The 25,584-nt window shown below is 41.7% G+C and overlaps 1 protein-coding gene across 2 annotated transcripts in view; it reads left to right on the forward strand.

Annotated features, from left to right (window-relative positions):
* Positions 1–25,584, forward strand: part of GRIA3 (glutamate ionotropic receptor AMPA type subunit 3) — a gene marked incomplete at both ends in the record, with an annotated part of 156,665 nt that overhangs the window by 56,305 nt on the left and 74,776 nt on the right. For both annotated transcript variants that reach the window (XM_082323606.1, XM_082323605.1), the window contains one exon: positions 12,194–12,381. In XM_082323606.1, coding sequence (XP_082179732.1) covers positions 12,194–12,381 — 188 coding nt within the window. The remainder of the gene's footprint in view (positions 1–12,193; positions 12,382–25,584) is intronic.

Consider the following 25,584-nt stretch of genomic DNA (forward strand, 5'->3'; position numbering starts at 1 on the left):
CACGCAATCAGATTTGTAGGGCTTTGGAGTCATGGAAGAGTAGTCATGCATCAGTATAGTATCAAAACAAATGGAACAGAAGAGTTCTTTCGTTTTACTGAATATTGGATTGAATATTCAAATAGCATATAAACATTTTAAATAATACTAAACACTTGGCAGCGTAATTGGGTGCAAAGCCCAACATAATTGGAGTATTGAGGCTGACTGGTCCCAAGGACGTGTGTGTTACAGCTTCCTAATTTTACAAAACAACTCTGAGAAAACATTAAGAACAATTTAGTTTGAAACTATGAAAACAGGGAGTTTGCAGTTTACATCCAACCCCTTCCTTTTGTAATAGATACTCTACCACTCTGCAGCCTTGGAGGGGAATTTTCTATCTCCCTTTTCTTCTTCAAGCTAGTAATTGATAGTCTGTCTCAGATATGTGTACATCCCATTTAGTTAGGCGGTCTTTATCTGTGCACTTGTTGAACATGTTGCAATGAAGTAACTAATTAACAGTGTATTCTGTAGAGAATCCTGTGCCACTTTTTAAGCAGGCCACAGAGTATATATTCTGAGAAGCACATATCCTATTTTCATAAGTGATTTGCAAAGACACACAGGACAGTCACATTGTGAAAAGCACCTCAGTGAGATCTATGCCTGGCTGCCATTTAAGTCCATGGAGTGCAGGCACCCCACCTGCTGAGATTCTTCAGCATCTGCATCTTAATTGCCTCTGAAAAGCTACTCCTGCCATCCTACCCAAGTCACTTTTGAAAATGAAAGACAGATACCTGTGAAAATTCTACCTATCCTGCACTGTGAAGTGAGCCCGTTTCGGAGAGGATCATAGGCAAAAGTATTAGTTGTTTCAAATACTCGGCTTGTTACCATTTCTAGATCATTTAACAGAATCTTTACCATTTAGCATGTGCACATGGAAGAACAAGATTTTATTTTTAGTGTTTGTTGATAATATAAAACTAAGAAACATAGTTTTACGTGTTTTTTCAGTGATTTCGCTGTGTTGTCATGGATATATATGGGTGTATAGTCCAGCAGCAGTTAACAAAGATCTAGTGGCCGTTAGTTCTTGAAGGATGTGTAACCTTTCATTGATACTGTTCCGTGTGCATGGTGATCCAGCAGTGTACACTTCCATTGTACTGATTTTGGGACAAATTTTTAGGGTATATGCCTGTCTATCAGCAGGTCCTTTATATGCAGGACCAGATATTGCCCAAGGTGGTCAAGTATGGTAAGGCTGAACCTCTGCTGAAATTGCCTCTGAAGTCATATAGGCTACTCCCTGAGTCTGGTTTCTCTGTGAAGCCCATCATACTGGTATTTCTAAACCATCAATTATCAGAGCAGTAAATTAGACAAACTCTGCTCATGCCTAGGTAATGTTAGCTTTTTTTTTTTTTCGTAGATCAAAATTGTGTTATGCCTTCCTGTGCAAATTCCCTTTGTGGAGCATAAAAATGAATGGGATGACACCATGGGGGGACACAGAAAAATCCAATCCATGGGAAAAATGTCCTGGAAGGGAGAGTGCTGTAGAAAAGTCTGGATCTGAAGCCCAGCCCATGTTGATGTGTAGAGCCAACTCCAAGAACTCTCTCCCTCTCTTTCCTTCCCCAACTGAACACATCAAAACTTGGAGAGATGAAGCCAGAGCTAAACTTTTGAATCACATGCCTGTCTCTATTTAGTGAATATTTATGGTGAAATGTTTGCACATTTCTATATAATCCAGCCTAATATTTCATCTGAGCTGCCTTCCTGAGCTAAATCAGGAATAGCATATTCAGTAACTGACCACAGATGCTTTAATCTGGGGGTTTTTTTTCCCATCTGAGGTTACTGGCTCCAACCCCTGTATTTAGAAGTTGCAAAATACAAAGCAGCAGCCAAAAAGTATTCTGTGTGTTAGCAGAGAAGGGATAGCTAATGCTAAAATTCTTAATTATTTTTGATACACTGGAAAAGACCTCTAATATTCAATTAGGATTATAAGGCTGAATAATAAAAGCAAGGCATTCTTTCCCATTTAGTCTCTTTCTTCAGTAACAGGTAAAGACCCAGGAATTTCCTGCCTGGCAATGGGTAGTCTCTACTCTGTAGGTTACGTGAGCCTCTTGTGTGTCGCCACCCTGTAGAATAAACCAGATCTTTTTGATACAGTGAACATAATGCTGCAAGAAATAATGGTGTTAGGTCACTGATACAGAGCACTGAACCAGTACAGCCTCCTTCTGCCACCTCATCTGTGTGAAATGCTTAGAAAGGTAACTTCTTACCCCCAAGCTTTATGCTGGGTGAGGTGTTGTCTGTTGAAGTCATGCTAATTCTCTGCTAACTGTAAATTGTCGTCCTGTGGCCTCACTACAGGCAGAATCAGTATAAAGCAGGTTAGATGATATATTCTGTGCTCTGGTCAATGCGGTAGAGCTACACTTGTGTGTTCAAGCCCAATTCAGACCAAATCTGTATAGCCAAGTAGTTTAGGAGGTATACAGACCTGTTTTGAATTAATGTGAGGCCTTGTAATTAATGTTTGTCATCATTGTTATGAAGAGAAATGCTTGTACTGAAAAAATATAGGTAATAGTGCTATATAAAAGCTCCTTGTTAGTAGCCATTGGCAAAAAAAAGGCAGAAATAGCCAACTGAGTGACTAAAAAGAAACACACATGCAGACTGTGAGTATGGATCCATAAATTATCATTTATATTATCATAAAAACTCATTTAAATTTCAGAATATTTTTAAAATCAGTACTCACCCTTTGATTGCTATATTTTTTTTAGTGTTCAGAATAAATAAAAGGAAATTAACTTACGGGTTGAGACATGAGACACATTCCAGCTGCAAGGGCAATTAAAATGCTGGATACTAAAGGGTGAGATGTTGATGAAGAGAGACTTTGAAAGGCTGATAGCATCTGTTAATGAAAATTCTTAGAGGCAAAAGATTTGTTTGCTCAGGTAGTTTGAGAAACAGAAAGTGTAGATAAAGGTTAGGGAGAGAAATAAATATTTTTCTAACATGATTGACTGAAGGTCAGATAGAAAGAATAATTTTACTGTGTTTGAGGACAATTCACCTAGCATAATTTTTTTGCAAGACATTTATCTGAGGTGAATCCAGAGGATTTCTTTGTGATGAATATGTATTTCAGTTCATAGTCTGATTACCATAATCTCCTGTGATTGTTTCTTCAAAGGAATAGTATTTATCATTTTTTAGACTCAGCAGTTCCAGACATGTTTTTAAGAGAAGGCAGTCAGCAAACTCCTGCACACTCATGCTAAAAAACCTGTACATATCATGGCAAAGAATTAACTTGTGTTATCAATAATTTTAAGTTTGCAGCATACATTGAAATTCCATTTTTAGCTCTTTAGAGGAATGCAGTGATAGCAAATTTTACCTATTTTCAAGATCCTCTGCTGTTGATAAATGGATAAGTTTCCTTTTCCAGAACATTTATTGCCTGTAACAGAATAAATACACTAATATTCTCTTTTGGCTAAAAAAGTTATTTAAGCTTAAAAAAAGAATTCATTTTTATTTCCTTTCTCAGATGATAATTCCACACAATACTTTCCTTTTTAACTCTATTGGTAATTGTATCATGATTGTGCAGCTTTACCTGGAATAATAAATAACACTTTCCATCAGTATCCCAGTTCACTGGAGGCTAGGTAGCTATTCAATTTACTCTAGCAAATAAGATACAAGGAAAATGTACTCTGAGATACCATACTGATGTTTTTACTATATAACTTCAGTGGCTAGCGTGTTTGTAGGCAGTATAGGAATCTTTAAAAGTATATGTTCAACTATGTTACAGCTTGAAATAAAAATAAATCTAGATCTGAATCAGGAGAACCTGAATTTGAAAATTGGCTCTCTTACTAATTTTCTTTATGGGATAGGCCAAATCATTTTTTTAATTCTATTTCAAATTTATTATTTGCCTATTTCATATGGGAACGTTGACAATAAATCTGTTAATTTGCAGTGCTTTGAGCATTATTTAGCATTGTTGTTAACATTATTAATATTTTTGTAAGAATTTTCTGAAAGCTGAATAATGCAAAAACGTCTCCTATGAAGTGCACTGCTTTGTGTTAAGCGTAGACCACTCTGTGGGAGATACAGGCCCATGTGTGGGGTACTTCGGAAACACTGAAGCTGGGCTAAAATGTGTCATTAAGGCAAAGATACATCAGGAGTTTCGCAGGCTCATTGAAGAGAGGAAGGAAATCCATACAGCCGTATCAATGCCAGTGGGAAGGCCAGCGGTAGCATTGCATACAGGAGCAGAGCTTTTGTTTCTGAAATGAAGACAGTGTTCATTGCACCACCTCGCTCAGACCAGCCAAGCCTTGAGAAAGGCAGTTCAACAGCTTGGCTCATCACTGAGAAGCAGCACACTGTTGCGTTATTTATCGGGTGGCTTTTCATTTTCTGTTTTTCTCCAAGTTATACGATAGGCCAAATACATCTCCTCAAAGTCAATATTGTCACCAAAAGATGAGTTAAATTCTCCACGTCTTGCAACATCTGTGCATGCTCTGATTTTGGTTTTTGTAAGCTTTCCCTTTGAGAACTGGCTTCACATGGAACGTGCTACAGTTGTTTTGCAGACAAGTTAGGTTTTCTTTTCCAGCCTGGTAATTGCTAACTCTGTGATTCCTAATTAGAATCTTTTTGCTGAGGTAAATATGTAAACATAATTAGATATGTATTTTTAACGTGCAGTAATTAGCCTCATCAGTTGAGTGCTAGTCAACACATTGGGATTTTTGTTCTCTTTTAGTTTTTCAATTGCAGGTAAAGGTTGTTAATGATACCTACATGATGATGCCTTACACAACTTCATTCTTTAATGTATTTTCTTCCATTGATTTCCACACATGTTGCAAACAGAAAAATTACACAGCGTCTCTCTCACTCGACTAGAAAGAGAACCTAAGAGACTGTCATCCAAATGTGCCTGAAGTTAAGGGCAGACTAAGGCCAAAGGATCTCACTTTAGGCCTGACTGGGGTCAACTTTATGGCATCTGACATCGAGAGGATTATGGCTGAGGTATTTTCTATCCATGGTGGCTAGATCTGGTTTCTTCAGTAACGAATGGACAGGAGTAATGAAAAAACCCAGCTCTGGTGTTCTGAAGGAAGTGGTTGGTAATATCTGTGTGTCTTGGTTTCTTCTTCTTTACCCAAAGAAAATTCTATTCCGATTATATAATTCAAAGGCTTTTCAGCTGAAGGCTGGCCTGTTGCAAGCAACAGGGCTTGGTGTGGACTCATTCTAGCTTGCTCCATGGCAGTAAGTGAGGCTGCGAAACAGTGCGGTCACGGGATAGAAGTGCTCAAAGGTGAACAGAAGGGAAAGAAGCCACTACAGAAGGCTGCATCTAGGCAAGGCTATGATGCTGTACTAAGGTTATGGTGTTAGCTTCCCGATACCGGTAGGGTGCAGGACTGTACTCAGCGGATGGTTTATTTTGAATTTGCTGATGTCACTTAGAGCGTGTCCTTGCTGGAGAATTCAGGGCACTCGGGGAAATTGGTGTTGGGCAGGAATATCATTGGAATTGAACTCCCCAGATTTGCACTGTACATGTGACAGTACTGTGCTTACTACATAGTTTTAGGTTTTCAGCTCTGCTGGACAGAGACAAAGCCCTGGACTCAGTGTAGAGCTTGAAGGATGAAATCTGTCTGTACTTCAGCAGTTTAATTATTTTTTTTATTCAGATGTCCTAAAGCTTGGAAGTCAGTTATTTTTAATGCTATTGTAGTTTTACCATTTTTCCATTTGCATGTAAAAAAAGTTTTCCTTTTGGGAGGGCTCTGCACTACCCCAGGCCCATGTCTCCCAGATCTCAGCATCCTCTGGTGACAGAACGCCCTCCCCACTACCTCTGTCAGCTTTCCGATAGCATCAGTATCAAGAGTTCTCAGCAATAAGTACACAGAGGATACCCTACAGCCCATGCCCACTGGACAACGCAATGCTCTTCACCTTCTGTCACTTCTCAAAATACATTATTCCTTTCTCTGACTTTCTGTACCAGTTCTTCTGCCTTCTCTGCACAGTCGTTTACCTGTTACATTTTCCTCAAGCAGAACATACTCTGGTTTTAAAGTGTTCCCATCTCATCTGTTTTCTTACCCATCTGCAACCAGAAACTGTAATCACTCAATTATTATTCCCTTGGAAATATTTAAATAAAGATTTGCATAGCAAGGCTAAAACTAGAGCACAGTTCTTTTGATAAACTTTGAATGATATTGTTTTATTGAGGTATACCTATCTGTCCTACACCAGAAGACTTACCCACATCATTGTGAAAGTCATATGAATAAGTCCCCTTATGGAAGTGACAGCGTTGCTTACGGCATCTTTATGTCTGCCCTTGGTTATTGTACTCTTTGATCCCTTGCTACATTATTCTCATTTTACACTGGCACAGCTTCATTCAAAAACACTGGAGTTGCACTGACCTAAAACTTGAGTAAAATGAGCGGTGAATGAGATGCAAGAAAGAACAGATCAAGGTGAAATGCATTCAGAAAGAACCATTTAAAAAAAAAAAAAAAAAAAAAAAAGTCCTTTACTTGCATTCGGCAGATCTGAATTCCTTTCCTGCATGTTTAGCTGTATCCCATCCCGAGCAAATGCGGACCAGATGGTTCGTGTAAATTCTCCTTTAGAGCCAGGCAAGTCCACATTCACTCAACCAAGCTGACATATCTATTTGTGTAGATTTCTCTGTTTATGGATGGCAGGTTGCAATAATGTAATATATGTACAGGGGAAACTAGAGGTTTACTGAATAGAAAAAGCAGAAGAAAAAAATCTTAGAGTGTGTTCTCTACTTGGTCTAGAAGGTTGTCTGCTACCAGAATAGTGGAGTGTAACGCTTTGCGTGCTGGTTACCAGATAGAAGTGATCAGGTCAAAAACAGATGGAATGCAGTTATTCTACTTTTATTTAAGAATTTGAACTTGCATGTGTTAGACTGAAAGAGCACTCCAGTGTGCTAGTCATTTGCTGCATCTTTTACTGGTGACTAATTTAGTAGCTTGTTCCTTGCTTCTTCCCCTACTATAAAATTGTTAAGCAGACACAGGTTATGCAAAGCATACTTGCCTCACTGACGTGTTTGGATTTTGAATGATGGGGAGTGTTTTGGGTTGGGTAGTTGTTTTTTACTCACGCCTAACATGTTGATCTGTTTGCTTTTAAATTAACGCTAGGCTCAGTGCCAAACACAAAATATACAAGTATATCTCAACTTACAGACCTCTGGTATGCTTGAAATGTAAGCTGGTGTCATAGAATTTGTGTTTGTCTTGGGGAAGCACTTGCCTTGATGGCCTCCTTTTTGGCGAGTTCATTGTGCCCTTGTCAAACACAGCTCCACACGTAAATCCCTGAAGTTCACTCATAGGCCAGAAGCTTAGTTCTTCGTATCGTGTCCCAGATACATAGTTCAAAACACGAGTATTCAGATCAGAGCTGATGTTCATTCAGCTGGCACAAGCATGCTGCGTGCCAGGAAAATACACCCTTCAGAGATCTTTGGTACTCAGCAAGGCAAAAGAAAGAGGGGCGGCAAGCAAACACTCTTTCATTTCTAATAGGAGGCAAAGGTCTGAGATCTTACCAGGAACATTCAGGAAAAGAATGATTTACACAAGTGGTAATTTTTTCTCAGTAAGTACTTGGTGCCAACTGCGAGGGCTCACATGATGCTACAGGTGTTCCACTGTGGTCATTTGCTCATGACACAGTAATGATTGCTGTTTTAATGAGAGTATGTTCAGTGATGTAGTACATAGAATTTCATACGGCTGAGCAAACTGCTCAGATGAATTTTGCTTACGTGCATGTGGGATAAGTTTCATGAGCTTTCATAGATGCAAAAGAGTGAAATGTCCTCGTCGCCTGTGTTAGTAGGGTCAGTTGAGAGATGCTTGTGTCAAATGGATGATCTGAAAGACTGAGGTACAGGCCTTGCTTCCCTGGCAGAAGTATGAAGATACTGGCTGAATTTGTGTCTTAGTCCAGCTGCAGGGAGGACTGGGTTGTTTAAAGTACAGAGATAGCATTGCGACAAATAACATTTTCCCTGCTTTGAGGGAAATTTATATTGAATATTTTCCCTCTTTGCAAGCTTCAGTCAGCAAAACTCAGAAGTTGCTGCAGTTCACTGAGAGGTAAGCTGGGCACTTGTTTTGGTTTAGTTTTATTACTATATCTACCTCCAGCCTAGTCATTTTCCAGACTGTTTAGGTGAGGCTTAGCTCTTTTAAATCATCAGTATTTTAAGAATAAGCCAGACAATGACACAATTGAATATTAAGACCAGGATTGTCTAAGTTTTTAGTGGGTGCAGATCAGATTGAGTTGTGAGATTGCATTCAACCCCTCCCCAGTACATGGCTAAAAGGGCCCAAAACATAATACGGGTCTGTTACATGACCTGGCAAGTATGGACATCGCCATCGTGTGACCAGACATATTTGTAAATCAGTAATGCCAACGTGTTAATAACGTAGTGCAGTGAAGGAATGTGGTGCCATCAGCCGAGCTAGCTTCAGAAGCAGTGCTTCCAGAAAAATGCATGCCTTCCATCCTCCTGCTTTTTCACATCCAAGGTGTGACTAAGAAAAAAGAGGCTGAATGATCAGATTGGGATCCGAATGAATTTTTCCCGTTGTCTGTATTTGTGCTAATGACTATAGAATGAACAACCTCTGAATTTTAGTAATGGTATTATGAACCTGTTTCAAGATTATATTATTGCTGTCATCTTCTAGGAGGGTGTGAGTTTTTCTTGTCTTACCTACTATTTTTTTGGCTTTATCGATTGAAGTAGTATAAACTGGCAACAGTATTAATGAAAGCCTTTCCTGCATGGCTTCTTCACAGAGCTGTGGTGAATTATCAGTCCTTTAGTCTTTCTGGATAGATCTGATGCAGACCGTAGAAAAACTACAAAATAGAGATAGTTGCCATGGCTGGCTGGTTTCCTTTAGGGTGAATGAGATGAGAGGCGCCTGTGAGAGTTCAGCACCTCCGGGGTGCTCAGGGGCAAGCACCCTCTTGTGAAGCATTCGCACGGCGGAGGGTAGGGAATGGCAAAGCTCGGTGTACAGGTCTGGTCACTGACGTGCACAGAACAGGCAAAATAAGTTCCCCATTCATTACCCAGGCAGCACCCCCAAAATGTCACAGCTTGTGCTGTTATGCTAAGGAGAAAGAAGAGTTCACATTTGAAGATAAAATGGTCCTTTTATTTAAACAATCACACTGCTTACGTAACAGCTCTCTTAATGGTAAAGTGCAGCTGGAGCCTGGAACATGTTGTTTACAGAACTATCACGTAATGGGTAACAAGGTAAAATGTAGTAAACGGCGCTGAAGGCAATAGGCATGGAGAGAGATCAGAGGTTGGGACAGTCAGTGCGTGTTTGCGAAGATGCGAGTGCGCTGCCTTCCTGAAAGCAGGAGCGTTGAACCGTGCTTTTGTAAAGCAAGGGGAATGGGCTTTGTAAAGGTCGTCAGAGGACTGGCCTAATGAGCCATTGCAGGAAAGGCAAATGGTACTTCTCCAAGCCAGGACAGGAGAGGGAGAGGGCCCAAGAGAGGCGAGCTGGCACAGCGCAGACGGTGACCATGGGGAGGATTTCAAGAACTGGCAAGGGTAGAGGGGACTGTGACTGTGAAGACTTGGTGTGACAAGGAGAAACAGGAGGTAGAGAAGACAGAAATGATGAAGCTCTGGAACTTTTTCACACTAAGATTACTGTAATTGTATTTTCATGCATAGGAGAAAGGCTGCTGAGTAACCTTGCTCTTCTCTTTCTTGAAATGGTAACCACTAATACACACGCATGCAAAGACACACACACTGACACCCACACAAACATGCAATTGCACAAAGTTAGGAAAATTGCCCAGATTTCTTCTGAGATATTCAAGGATTGACAAAGCGAGCTCTGATTCAAACAGTGCTAACTGAAACCGGGTGCATGGCAGTCAACCAATGGCATCTGCTCTCCAGTGTGTTCATTTTCACTTCTTTCCTTGAGACAATTCGTAAGTTTTGTATGTGTTATTAGCAAAAAATAGAGCTACGGATTTTTTTAGTGTCATTTTTTTATAATATGTTGAACCATTTTGTTCAATTTGGAGTGAAAAAAATAGACTTATGGACTTTTTCTGTTGTTTACGGCAAGCTCATGGTTCATACTTAGACATTATATGAATGATGAAACAAAGTTGTAAATATTCATTACTTAGCGGAATCATATTTTTTTAAAAGCACATCTTTGTACACAAAGCATTTGTAAATCCCCATTAGTGTATTTATGTTCCCACATCAAAATTCCTCATTTGCAGCCAACCAAATATCTTAGGCTTAGATCTTCCTCCTACTTGTAATGGAATCACAATGCTGTCACAGACTTCACAGCCATTTTTGTAAAATATGATGTTAAGGAAGATTGAGTTCATTGTACTATACATATGTAAATGCCTCCCTTTCAATAGTCTCAGGGGAAAGAAGATGCCAGAAAGAATTCCCAACCAGCGTACGTATTAATTGTCACCACCTTTCATGGGATAGTAAAGCGCATTCATACAAAGGCAAGTATTAAGGATCAAGGAGGCTGCACAGGGAAAGTGAGGACATTTGAGTGAGACTTAAGGAAGTCACGTGGTAAATTGTAATAATCTAACTGCAATCTAGAAAATCACACTTCCCTTGTTTGTGTCTGTAATGAGGTAATGATGCAGCTCCTCTGGCTTCAGACAGCCGCTACAGATTTACAGCAGGCTACAGAAGATCAGACTGCAGCACAAGTTCTTTGTTATCGGCATACCCCTACAATGATACCCGAGTTCAGAATAGCTATTGGTATAATTCAAAGCAGTGAACATGTTGTTCCTCTGTAGCTCAAACTCCTTTCAGTTTCAGAAGCATAGGGGACTGGTTATCATAGAGCACAGTTAATTGATTGTTGATCCTGTATGTTTATGTGTTTGTGTGTGTGAAGACATTCTGAGCTTCTCAAATCTGGCTGTGGACAAGAAATCCACAGCATGACTAAATGATTGGACTGAAACTTCTGCAAATAAATTATCTGGACAGAAACACAGCTCACATGGATGCTTCTGTACAAAGTAACTCCACTGGAAACCACCGTGTGTGCTTGAAGCAGATGACCTCTGTCTTTGATTGGCATCTGCCCAGATTTGAAACAATTAGAACTATGCAAAAATTTTAATTTCCTGGATCAAACCAGGTAATTCACCAAATTCCCAGCTATGTACGGTAATAAAGGGATGCAAATCAATGTCTGATGATGCTGACATAGCATGACTTGAAGGAGATGACCGTTCCCAGTTCCACCGTCTTTCACTTAGGGACTTGACTTGCGTTCTGTCTGCCGCCGAGGCACGGCTGCTCACAAGAAATGAAATGCTGTTTGCTTGTATAATTTGCCACTGTGCGGTCTTTGGTCGTTCTGTGCTGCTTCTCTCCTCTGTTGAGGCTGCTAAATGAGTTGGTATTACCTTAATGAAAGCATTCAAAGTGTGGTTAATGCTGCTAGACTCCATATTTAAAAACATTTTTTGAAATCAAAGTGAGTATCAGTAAAATACCCTCCTGTGGTTCATGGCTCCAATAACCAGTACAATGACTTAATTGGCATTCTTGTGCAGTGCTTGGATCTTTGCCAGTTAATGACCCAGCGCTGCAGTCTGCACAGGCAAATTACCCCTTCTGTCCCGCTCTTCAAGCTGATGGACTTTTGCCCAAGTAATGGCTGCAGGCTCCTATTCTCAGCTGGCACGGACCCCAGCACGACCATAAACATCCCTGAGAGGATCATAATATGATATATTGGACAGATTCTGATACGCCTCACAGTAATATACCGCCAAGCAATTCCGCTGAAGTCAGTGACTTTGGCAGTGGCATAGCTGAAAGAAGAAACTGGTCCCTACACTGTTGCTTTCCCAAGTAATGAAGCACTTGCTGCCTATTAGCTAGTCTCTGTCCCTTTAGACGATGCAAGTTTTTGTGAACCCTTTGTCAAACATTCAAAATAGTTTTTATTTTTCTTCTGTTTTTAAATGGTTGCATTGTCTCTTCCCCCTACAGGATTTTCCATTCTTCAGGCGATTATGGAAGCAGCAGTACAGAACAACTGGCAAGTGACAGCCAGATCTGTAGGAAGCATAAAGGATGTTCAAGAATTCAGAAGAATTATAGAGGAGATGGACAGGCGGCAAGAAAAAAGATACTTAATTGACTGTGAAGTAGACAGAATCAACACCATTTTGGAACAGGTATATGCTTTTCAGAAATTGTGATCTCTCTGACAGACGTCGTTAATGTTTCCAGAAGTGTCTATTTCTAGAAATTAATTAAATATCCATTGAGATGTGAGTCACAACAACTGGCCAGTACCTAGTAAAATTAAAATGCCTCAGTGATGCTAATAGTTGGTGGCAGCACTTACATGTAACCTACCAGGAAATGTCTCTGTGATATTTTTTCCCAAATGTTAATAATGAATTATTTTTAAGTAGGTTAAGAACCTAAAACGTCAGCTGCCAGAGTAACATTACTGGCATCAGGGCTACTTGTAGGGATTGCAAGACAGGTGCAGTTTGTTAAGTGGAACATGAAACAGGAAATAAAAAGCCAGTGAAGTAGTTTCGAATCATCTTAAAGAATTCCCAAATGGAAATATTGCTAACGAAAAATTCAGCTGGTAGTCCAAACAGCCCATTAACACTTTTTGGTATATGAAGCCCTTCCCTCTGCACAGCCAGTGCTGTTGACAGGCTTAGATTGTGGGTGATAGAGTCTAAACACCTTGATTGGGGAAGATGCACTTTTGGGTGACTATTTTGCTATTGCGTGGCCTTCCCAGTGTTTGCTTTACCTGAGAGGAATGGCCATACCCTCTGGCCATCCCACGGTGCTACCCAGAACGCGTGTGCCCCTGGCTGTGCAATGTGCTTGAAGAGGTGTAGTAACAGATACACATCGCAGGGAGCAGAAGCAGAACAGTTCCCTGCTGCCTGGGCTCACAGCAAAGCCGGTATTGGTATGGGACCAAATCCACGCTGCTTGTTTATTCATAGGCATGTGGGAATTCACTTACATTAAGACTGAAAAACCCTCTGATTATTGCCACTTCATAAATTTAACTGTGGGTTTATAGTATGGAATAGATCAAAAGTAACATTTAAATTTCATGAAGTATTAGCATATCTCTTAGAAATGTTGTATTGTAAACTATTAGCAAACTGACCTCACTGTCATAAACCCTGGGAAATGCAAAAGCTATATTCACTGAGTTCCTTCTGAAAATGTTCGGTTGCTGTCAAGCCTTAAGGTGTATCACGAGGGCCAGTCTGCGGGGTCTGAAGCACTGTAGTCATGGCGAGTCTCATCGCTGCTGGTTACAGGGGGCAACAGGAAGGAAAGAGGAGCCCAAGAGAACGTAGCACAAGCCGATGCTGGTCCGTAACTCTGACAGCTGGTACGGTTGTGATACTAATACACAGCATTGCATTTTACACTGTATTTTTAATCAATATGGTGAATGCTCTCTTTAGGGAAATTCATACAGCAACGTGTAAGAAACTTTTTTTCCCCCTTCCATTTGCTCATGTTCTTGCAAAAGCTGCGAAACACCATACCCACAGCCCACTCCTCTGAAAATGGTGCAGGATAGCACTCCTGAGCCAAGCTTGAATAGCTCTTTGGGCCCACTCTCAGCTGGGGAACAGGCCTTTTGCTTGATCTTTCTAACTCCATTTACATTTTGTTCTCTCTTTCTTCTTATATTGCACAAGTGAGAGAAAAAAAATAATCAAACCATTCAAGTGCCTAAAATGAAAGCTATATACCAAGCAAGCCATATAGCAAAAAACCTCTTTCTGTCTACAAGCATTCTAAAGTCAAACCTAGTGAAGTTGTAATTTTATTAAATGTTTGATTCAGCTTTCTGTCAATGTGATTAGCATCTGTTTAACTAAAGATTTGCTACTGGGGCCTCCAGGTTTCCCCAAACTCTACAGTACACTGTACAGTACTCACACTTTTGCATAATTAGAGCCTTTCTGTTGTCATTATTGTATTGTGTGTAGCCCATCTCTGTACTGTTAAATGACTCTCTTTCTGTATGATGCCCGCTGGCCATCCTTTGAACTTTATTTACACAAAACTGTGACATTTCCATGAAATCTTTATCCTAAATTATCTCAACTGTTTCTAAAAGATCTTAAAATTTTCTTGCAGTTGGATTTTAGGACTGTATCAGCCAGTTTTAGCCAGTCAGTTGAACACTATCAGTCCATTGTTTTGCAACCAAATTCTGCAGACATTTTCACACATAAATACTATGTCATATATGTCGCCCTATTGATGTACTATGACTATTTCTACTTAATTTCATTGAAGATACCCATGAGCAAAATTGTTTGAAATTGCAGCATCAAAAATGGATTTAGAACTTTTTATTTGGGAAACCAAGCTAGATAGTAAAGCAAACTAAACGTAATATAGTCCAGTTAGTTATGCAACACTTTTTTATGAGTATTGTCCCATTTATTTTACTAGGACCATTCACTTGACAAAGAATTGCCCAAGCAGATCCCAGGCTGATGCCTCTGATGCTAAAAATGTCTTCTGGCAACAATTTCCAGAGGTTTTTTTATCTGATACTGAAAAGCAATGACTTAAAGTTTCTGCAGGGAGAGTCAGTAATGGTAGACCCCAGGTTGATGAGCCTGAAGGCAGCATGCCAGTGTTCGAGGGACGGTGTGCTAGCGAGATCCTTCCGTCTGCTCTCTCAGTGGAGGTAGGGGATGGAGATCCATGCAGCAGCAAAGACACAAGGGATATTGATGTGTTAGAAACCACAGTGCCTGAGAATGGTCACATAGGAATTAGGATTTCTTCCCCCAGAAGGTGGCAGGATCAGTAGCCCAACTGAAGTGCCTCTACACCAATGCACGCAGCATGGGCAACAAACAGGAGGAGCTGGAAGCCGCTGTGCAGCAGGAAAACTATGATATAGTTGCCATCACAGAAACATGGTGGGATGACTCGCACAACTGCAGTGCTGCAATGGATGGCTATAAACTCTTCAGAAGGGATAGGCAAGGAAGGAGAGGCGGTCAGGTAGCCCTGTACGTTAGGGAGTTTTTTGATTGTATAGAGCTTAACAGTTTGTGACCAGAGAAGGACTTGTGGGTGATGTGATGGTTGGAGGCCATCTTGGGCATAGCAATCAGGAAATGGTAGAGTTTTCAGTTCTTGGAGAAGTAAGGAGCCGGGTCAGCAGAACTGGTACCTTGGGCTTACAGAGGGCAGACTTTGGCCTGTTTAGGAGCCTGGTTGACCGAGTCCCCTGAGAGGCAGTCCTGAAGGGCAAACGAGTCAAGGAAGGCTGGACATTCTTCAAGAAGGAAGTCTTAAAGGTGCAGGAGCAGGCTGTCCCCATGTGCCAAAAGACGAGCAGGCGGGGAAGAAGACCGGCCTGGCTGAACAGAGAGCTGGCAGGCCCTCAGCAAAAAAAGGAGAGTTGATGACCTTTGGAAGAAGGGGCAGGCAACTCAGGAGGACTACAAGGATGTCGTGAAGTTCTGCAGGGAGAAAATGAGAAGGGCCAAAGCCCAACTAGAACTTAATCTGGCTACTGCTGTAAAAGGCAATAAAAAAATATTTCTATAAATACATTAGCAACAAAAGGAGGGCTAAGGAGAATCTCCATCCTATATCGGATGCGAGGGGAAACATAGTGACAAAGGATGAGGAAAAGGCTGAGGTACTTAATGCCTTCTTTGCCTCAGTCTTTAATAGTCAGACCAGTTGTTCTCGGAGTACCCAGCCCCCTGAGCTGGAAGACAGGGACAGGGAGCAGGATGAAGCCCCCATAATCCAAGGGGAAATGGTTAGCAACCTGCTACACTGCTTAGACACACACAAGTGTATGGGGCCAGGTGGGATCCACCCAAGGGTACTGAGGGAGCTGGCAGAGGTGTTCACCAAGCCACTTCCCATCATCTATCAGCAGTCCTGGCTAACCGGGGAGGTCCCAGTTGACTGGAGGTTAGAAAATGTGATGCCCATCTACAAGAAGGGCCAGAAGGAGGATCTGGGGAACTACAGTCCTGTCAGCCTGACCTCGGTGTCAGGGAAGGTTGTGGGGCCATCTTGAGTGCCATCACGTGGCATGTACAGGACAACCAGGGGATCACGCCCAGTCAGCATGGGTTTATGAAAGGCAGGTCCTGCTTGACTAACCTGATCTCCTTCTATGACAAGGTGACCCACTTAGTGGATGAGGGAAAGGCTGTGCATGTTTTCTACCTGGACTTTAGTAAAGCCTTTGACAGTGTTTGCCACAGCATTTTCCTGGAGAAACTGGCTGCTCATGGCTTGGATGGGCGTAACCTTTGCTTGGTAAAAAACTGGCCAGATGGCCGGGCCCAAAGAGTGGTGGTGAATGGAGTTAAATCCAGCTGGCAGCTGGTCACAAGTGGTGTTCCCCAGGGCTCAGTACTGGGGCCAGTTCTGTTCAATATCGTTATCAAGGATCTGGACGAGGGGATCGAGTGCACCCTCAGTGAGTTTGCAGATGACACCAAGTTGGGTGGGAGTGTTGATCTGCTGGAGGGTAGGAAGGCCCTGCAGAGGGACCTGGACAGGCTGGATCGATGGGCCGAGGCCAACTGTATGGGGTTCAACAAGGCTCAGTGCTGGGTCCTGCACTTGGGTCACAACAACCCCATGCAACGCTACAGGCTTGGGGAGGAGTGGCTGGAGAGCTGCCTGGCAGAAAAGGACCTGGGGGTGTTGGTTGACAGCTGGCTGAATATGAGCCGGCAGTGTGCCCAGGTGGCCAAGAAGGCCAATAGCATCCTGGCTTGCATCAGGAATAGTGTGGCCAGCAGGACCAGGGAGGTGATCGTGCCCCTGTACTCAGCCCTGGTGAGGCCGCACCTCGAATCCTGTGTTCAGTGTTGGGCCCCTCGCTCCAAGAAGGACATCGAGGTGCTGGAGCGTGGCCAGAGAAGGGCAACAAAGCTGGTGAAGGGTCTGGAGCACAAGGCTGGTGAGGAGCGGCTGAGGGAGCTGGGGTTGTTTAGCCTGGAGAAAAGGAGGCTGAGGGGAGACCTCAGTGGGGGTCGGTCTCTTCTCCCAAGTAACAAGCGATAGGATGAGAGGAAATGGCCTCAAGCTGCGCCAGGGGAGGTTTAGATTGGATATTAGGAAAAATTCCTTCACTGAAAGGGCAGTCAGGCCCTGGCACAGGCTGCCCAGGGAAGTGGTTGAGTCCCCATCCCTGGAGGTATTTAAAAGCCGTGTAGATGTGGTGCTTAGGGACATGGTTTAGTGGTGGACTTGGCAGTGCTATGTTAACAGTTGAACTTGATGGTCTTAGAGGTCTTTTCCAACCTAAACAATTCTGTTCTATGATTCTGCTCTATGATAGCTGAACAATTACTGGTTTTAGGCTTTTCCTTCCATCTCCTCAGCTTACCTTGTTATCTTCTCATAAAGTAGTTAAAAAATTCTCACAAATATGTATGGTACTTAAATCCGTCCAGCCAGTTTGCTCAAGGGAGTGGTGAGTTGTGTTCTTTTTAGCCAACTGTGTTTGCTGATAGCATACCATTAAGGGGAAAGATAACTCTGGATTTGCATATTTCAAATCTAGCATTTTATCGCAGTTTAGAAAGTCAAATCAGTGCTTTCTGTGGAGTCTAGAAAGTCTGCTCAGCTAAGAGGCCGTAACATCTGAGCACGTTAACAGCATGCTGACTGCACAACCGCAGGTGGCTTTGAAGAGCTCTTTCCCAGGGAGAGCAAAGGGAAGCCAAGACTCTTTACCTGTTATGGCAGAGTGCTGATGGACAAACTCTGTCCCACAGAGGGTTGGCATAGGCTGCCTCAGCCCAGTTGTGTTTCCATCCCTTTCCCTTTTTTGGCCTCCTCAGGAGCACATCTTCAAAGGTCAACCCTCCCATCACCTTCTGGGAGTGATGCCTCCCTCCAGACAGGGGGTTTACTGTGGTCACTGTGGAGATGCGTGGCACCTGTCATTTCATTTTTTCAGGGACAACAGCAGCATTTGCCAGTGACCCTGGATTTCGGAAGCTTAAATAGGACTTATTAAGGAACAAAAGTCATAGCAGAAATAAACAGACTGTAAACCACTAAAGAGTCTACACACGTGCTGAGTTTGCTATCAGACTTTTGGGCTCTTGGCCAGGCCATTCGGCAAGCTTGTCAGTTCTCTGCTCCAGAAACCGCATATCATGGCTGTGTGTTAGTGCTTGGATTAAATAAGAGTGGCCTCTTCTCCTGTATCAGGCTGGTCAGTGTGTGCAATTCTCTTCCTTTGATGCTTTTTTCAACCAGTTCAAACCAGGGTATTCCTCTCTTCCAAAAGTGTAGGCTTATCTAAAGGCAATTACGCATCTGACGATTTTCTTCAGAGACTTCAGGTCCTGCTGGAATATTCTGTGCCTTCCTCCAGCGACATACAGACATGTGAGTCAGTGACCTTGAGTATTCCATATGCCTTTAGCATCTGGCACATCTGTATGCCCCTATGTTTCCAAGATCTGAAACCTGTCATATGAAGTATTTCTCTTCTGAGGGCTGGCTGGTACCCAGGAAAGGATCTCTCCCAGCTCTCTCCCCCTGGCATGTAAATGTAAGGTAGGGGAAGGAGGACTCCTCAGCTCCTACTCTGCCTGGGTAACCCGTTTTGTGCCAGGTTTCACTTTGCAGCACATCTGGTTTCATTCCCCTTCCAGAGAATCTTGTGATGGGCCCCATATTGTGTCCTAGAGGTGGATACCCTGCCCAAATCACCCCTGGCCGTCTCTTCAGCTGCAGAGTAAGGGGAAGCAGAGAGATTAATAGTCATTCTATAAGTTACCATCTGTTTGTTCACTTGCCCTGTAGTTCTATAACCATTGAGCATGTGGATCCATATCCCTCCTTGCACAACAAGACTATATCCAATTTAATCATCTAGTGGCCTCTCAAGCATACAGATAGCAACACTTGTGTCATGCAAAATTCATAAGCTCCCCACACTTCTTGTCCCTTGATGCTAAAATATTCCAGTATTCCTTCACAGATATAAAATTTTGTTCTCATAAACAGAACATTTTCTTCTGAGAACTAACAGTAAGCTTTAGCCTGTTCAACCGTGTATTTAGAGACATGTTTTTGAGTTAAGAAATATGTTTTTCTCATTCCCAAGATAACAAGCTGTATTTCAGACTAGAGTGGCTTTATGTCCGTTTAGAAGAAAATCTCCCGAGGGAAAATAAGGAGGAAGAAACTCCATTCAGGATCAAAATGGTGAAACTTTACAAAAGACCTGTTTATTCCAGAGACTGCATGCTTTTATCAAAAGGACACTATCTCCAAACATAGTCATAAAGGTTAGGCTCCAAGGCAATGTCTGTATTGAGGGGAGGCATCTCACAAAGCAGAAGCAATATTATAGTAGAGAATGCAGTCCCCAAAATTTTACAATGACAGTCAAATTGTCAAAGAAGACTTGAAGTAAAGCGTCCGTAGGATTAAGAAGGGTAATCTGATGGATTGAACTCTGTCCAGTGCAAGCACTGACTATGACTTGACCTTTAAGTCTGAAATTTTCAGATTAGGAAGATGGTCTGCAGGTTTTCAGTACAGCCACAGCTGCATCCCTCTGCAGAGCTGTTCACATCTCAGAGGAGTGTGCTCACTGCACAACAGCTTTCACATTTAGGGTGTCATAAGTACAAAACTGCAGTATTTGGTTGACCAATAGTCATTAAAAACAACAACAATAAGGAAAAATGTAAGTGAAAAAATGAGCGCTGCTTTCACATAAGCTTCTTGGTTTACGTGTTACATTATAAACAGTCTGGTGGGGGTTTGCCTGTGTTCTCTGTAGCAATTAAAAATACCATAACTGCCTATAAACACAGTGGGATGCTTGAAGGAGGAGCAGAGCTGTGGGTAGCTTCAGCTTCTGCTTTGCCTGTGCACCCCAGTGATGCCGTGTCCTCCGAAGGTACTGCACTCGGTGGAGCACAGCCTCCAGAGCAGTGTGCCCCTGCCGCGGTCTCCAGGGCTCAGTGCCACGGCCGTGTCACAGCCCGATTTCTGTGGGGAGCTGTGCGGAACAGAGGAGGGGATCAGCTGAGGCTCCGAGAGAGTATCAGTGTTGTGTAACGTCACTCAGAAACCGGTACAGTTCATTCCTATGTTTCCAATGAACTAGAAACTCAAAATTTAGGACATTTCTTTGTTACGTGCCCATGTGTATTGTTGAAACCAGGATCTAAAGCAGAGTGAAAGGTCACTTCTTTCCTTTCACAACCAGAGAGTTTCAGCAGCTCACAGGTCCATATGGGCGTTCGGGGAAGAAACGGGAATTACTTAGGTAAGTCACCCTCAGGACCGTAGCTAGTGGAAGGTAAGTAAGAAATGGGCATATGTCAAAAGCAACAGCTCTATCTGCCTTAAAGGGCCTGCTCCTATCAGCTGTAAAACTAATAAAGGGCCAGAGGTGGACTGCTAAAGCAGAGAAAAGTAACATCTTGGGTTAATCTGCCCCACATATAGCACATTTCACACATACCTGAGGAGAGAATTTCTAGCTTGTAAATAGTAATGTCTCTCCAAAGCTGTCATCCAGACTTCATAAAGCAAAGCAGGTTCCAAATGACAGGAATTTAACAGAGTATTAGTCATCCTGCAGAATGACTGAGGTAATGGCACACAAAGCTTAAAAGTGTTCAAAAGACATTAAAGCACAGTTTTAAATGTATCTGATCAGTAATAATAATAATTAATACAAAATGTCTCACCATAAACGTGCAAGCTGCTGTATGTAGAAGACCGCTGCCAAGCAACTCTGGTTTCTTATGCCAGAGGCATATGAACCTGAAGTCACCATTAGAGTTTTTATTTTTCTGTGGTAGTAGCAATTACTCATTTTATGTTTTATGATAATTTATGGGATATAAATGCACACACCAATGTGCACACATGCATCTGCTTTTGATATTTTGCATATTTTTACCACAACGTTTGTAGTATGCCTTTATGCAGTTACAGGCAACCTCTGCATTGCCATTAAAAGTACAGAGAACCAAAGTCTTTTCTCAGTTATGCTGCTGCAAGTATAGAGTCAACCATTATCCTGAACATTATCCTGGAGACAATATTTAAATTGATACCATTGTGCTCATAGAGAGATTGTATTTGCTTTGAACTTCAGTTAATAGATAGCTGTAAAAGCACAATTTGCTGCATAGTTCGCCTTCCTTTGCCGCTTTTCAGTGCACAGGATTTGTGCATGCGTGTTTGCCCTTAGAAAGCCCTCTGAGGGTCGCACTCATTATTTAGCCTGTGTCCACGTTGTATGAGCTGCTTCTGCAGCTGGCACTAATTGTTACCCTTGTTGACAGTCTCAGTAGGAAAGTTGAGCCTGCGGGCCATTTGCGATAGCCTCTCACTCCTGCATTTGATGTACTTTGGAAGCAAATGTACACACTGATGCTTCTCACACCATACCTGGACTGTGGGGAGAGGATTTGGTCTTTCGCTAGCTGTACTGGTATTTTTCAAAAACAACATTCACAAGAAGTCTTTTGAAGATACAGAGTATTTGAGGGAACGGGAGAGCTGGCTAGAATTTGCTCAACATGTGATCTCCTGAGTTTTTTGTCCCACTGTATTTGTCCGTCTCCCCATCCCTAATAGCTCTGGGAATCTTTGTCATCTCTTCTAAGCCCCTGGCTGATTTTAAAATCCCTCACTCACACATCTCTTCCAGGTTTTAAAAATCAGTGTCGTATAGAAGTTGCTTTGTTACAGTCCTAGCATTTAATGTGGTTCTTTCTTCTCCATATAAAGGATAAACCCTTTCATCTTAGCAGACATTACCTTAATTTCTGCATCTGTCTCTCAAATAGTTTAATGCTTGAAACTCTGCTTCTAACCAAAGGCTTTCCTTAATTAGTTTCCAAGGCAACCATCTTGGCGACAATTCAGATGAACCAACTGCAGGGAGAGGAAGGAAACACACTATCAAAATGAATAGTAATAGCACAATACCACTGTGCAAACAGGCGTTGTACATCACCAGAGACAGCGTGATAGTTCTGGTGTTTCATAAGTTCATTTACAAGGGAAGACGTCCTAACTCAGTAAAAGAAAAGCTGCACAAGAGCGTATGTCTTTTTTCACAGCTGACTAAGCCAGGATTAATGGCTTCGGTGTGATATGAATCACGTATCTGGGGGAGGAAGAGAACCACTGGTGCTTTTCTGGGCCCCTCCTGCACCAAGATGGTCCCAAGTTCATTTCGTAGTGCAGTTACACTACAGTTCACATAGCAAGATTTTCAGAGTGGCGACCACCCCACTGGGCTTTTTTAGCCCACATGCTGATGGTGCAGTATATAAGACACTAGCAGCTGATAGCTACAGCCTTGCAGGGGGAAGTCCCTAAATATGAGGTCCCTAGGTGTGATCCAGAGCTATGGTGCATTTGCTCTGGGCTACAGATGGGTTTGGATCAGGCCATAATACGGCAAAGTACCATCCCGGTGCAAATCACTTGCTGCTTGTAATTACACATTCGTATGTGATTCCTATCTCTTATCCCACCTTCATACCAGTGCAATTCCACTGGCCTCTGTGGAGCAGATTAAAGCTACCGGGGCAGCCTGGGCTAAATTTATAAAGAATCAGGACCTATAAGTGATCAACTAAACCTCAAATACAAACTCATCCCACAGTATTCAACCAGTAAGATGGAAAACAGCATAACAATTTTAGAGGAAGTTAATGTTCCCAGGCTTAAAAAAAGCCCATGTCACTAAATCAAATTTATTTGTGTCACACCATGGGCGTGCATGTGTAGGTATAATGGCGTATGTACTACTGGAAGCTTGTTCTTCCAAAACGTGTAATGAATAAAATTATCAACAATATGCATAGACCCTTAAAAATACCCTGAGTATCTTCCGTCCTGGGAGAATGCATGTAAAGAAACAGAAAAGAAAAATATCGCTGTAACTTTATTACCTCATATGAGTAAAACGGCCTCCCCTGCTGCATAGACTAAGTCTAGTAAAAATAAATTAACTCTTCGTAATCTCTTTCAGTTCATGGTTTATGCACCAAGTTATACGGGGAATATTGCAGAGTGCTGTTTATAGTGAAGCAGAATAAACCTTTCAAACTCCTTCAAAGCATTGAAAAGAGCAAATTGAATGTAATTCTAGTCACAGTAAAATTCCATTTATAATAAAAAATATAAGAAAAAGTAACCTTGTTTTTCCTAGAGGAGATTGCACTGATTTTTTTTTTTCTTAATTTCATAGAGCATTTAAAAAGGAAAGGAAATGCTCAAAAGGAAAAAAAAAAAAAGAAAGGCTACTATTCAGTATTTTTCAGTCTGCTTGAAGGCAGTGCTCTGCAGTACAAAACCCCTTCCAAAAGATTCTCATGTGAGCATTGGGACTGAATTACTGCGACACTTCTGGGTTATATCCAAATAATAGTTTGAAGTGAATCCTGACATGCTGTAATGGTTTATATACGCAGAATTCTGTTTCCAAGGACTCTTGTTCAATTCCAGGGAATACTGGGATTTTACTCTGACATGCTGACGGGAGGTGTGGAGAAAATGAGGAATTTATGTATTTTTAAAATTAAAACTGTGTGCCTCAGTTTACCTAATTTCTTCCTCTCTTCTCCCAACGGATACACATCCTTTTATATTTTGAGCAGCTAAGACTGAAGGAATTTCATTTACCCTGTGGGATATGAGAAGAAGAAATGAGCATTGTTTATGTTTGTCCGTGATGGCAAGAGTGTACTCTTAAGAATGTTCAACATGCAGTTTCACAGTATTGGAAGCCAAAAGGGACAGTTAGATATTATCTCCTGTGTCACAGGGTTTAGGGACATGATGCAAAGGTCACTAAAGAACTGCTTGTTAATGATGTGGATATGCCTTCAAACTGTATGACAGTGCTGAAGCATTTGTGATTCCTGCAGAAGGTTTGGAAAACTAAGAATAAATGTAAGATTTCTATTAGTGACTTTAGATGTTGTGAAACTTAGCGAAGGATGCTAGTCTGGAAGTCAGTTTTGACAGTGCTGATTTTGATATACCTGACGTGGACTTGTAGGTCTGCAATGAGAGCATCTACAACTGCCGAGAAGCAAGGAGGTAGTGTAAGTAAAGAGAGCGTATGTGAAGTTGGAAATGAGAATGTTATTGTGATGGGACCATGTTACATGGGATAGGTGCTGGTTGCATTGTAGATTGAAGGAAATTTAACCATGGATGTTGCTAGGGAAAGGCAATCAACTCTAGCAGTACAGCCAGACGCACGTTTCTGAGCTAAGAAGAATTGACTAATAAATACTGGTGTCTTCTGAAAAAGTGCTTGTGTGTGAGTAAAAAGCAGTGGCTTACTGAGCTTACCCATCTGAGCAGTTAACATAAATTCCTGTTCTTTTGGGGTCTCTAGAGTGTCGGAGCAGAGATAGCAGCAGTACCTTTTCACTCTCAGGTTAGCAAAACCTCATATCTCTTTTCAGAGGTGGTGAACTGGGGCTTAAGCAGCAGATGTATTTCCACAGGGCCTTGACTGATGAACAAGAGTGGCCCTTGATGAGGTGAGATGCAAGATAGATGAATATTTCAGAATTTATCAGAAGCAGTAGGAAGACAGAATACAGTGAGGATCTTTGTGTACCTTTCCTATCACCTAATATGAATTTCACTTTCCTTGGACTCTTTGGAAGATCCATGTAGAGAAACAGAAGTTGCAGAGTCCCAAATACGCTACCGAATCAGTTGTCTTCAAAAAAGTTATTCAAGCTTTCATGACAACAGTGAATTGAAAAGCTTCAAACTCAAGTAATTTTTGAACATCATGCCAAAAATTTATGTCAGATCAGAGAACATAGCCCAAATCCCTTGATGTCATGGTTGCTTACCTTCTGGTAGTGTCTGACCTGAGAAAGGTTATAGCCAAGAAAGAGGGTGGAAGACAGAATGCTGAACCAGCAGATCTAGAAGATGAAACCAATGGGGAGAGTACCATAGCATGGTTTGTCAGTGTTGAACTAAAGCAATTCTGGCACTCAACACTTTCGCTTATTGTGATTTGAAATTTCCTGTACACATTTGTTTTTCAGTTGTTTTCTGTGAGATCTGAAGCCTCTGTGTGAAATTTCAGGTGAGTTTTGAACTTAAGATTTCACAGAGGCTTGAGAAAGTACTGGAACCTCTGTGAAATTACCTTGGATGTAAAATCACTCCATTATGAATATTTTTCAAGGGAGAATATTTCTCAAAGAATATATTAGAACTGCGTCGACAATTAAAATATGATCTCCTTCCTAAAATGACCTATGTGTGGAAATCACTGCTGCAGAGTAACATATTTAATTAAGTCATTTACTTCCCATAAATACAACTGCAAAAAT

The sequence above is a fragment of the Platalea leucorodia genome, assembly GCF_965183815.1.
Source record: "Platalea leucorodia genome assembly, chromosome: 10".
In the NCBI taxonomy this organism is placed as follows: domain Eukaryota; kingdom Metazoa; phylum Chordata; class Aves; order Pelecaniformes; family Threskiornithidae; genus Platalea; species Platalea leucorodia.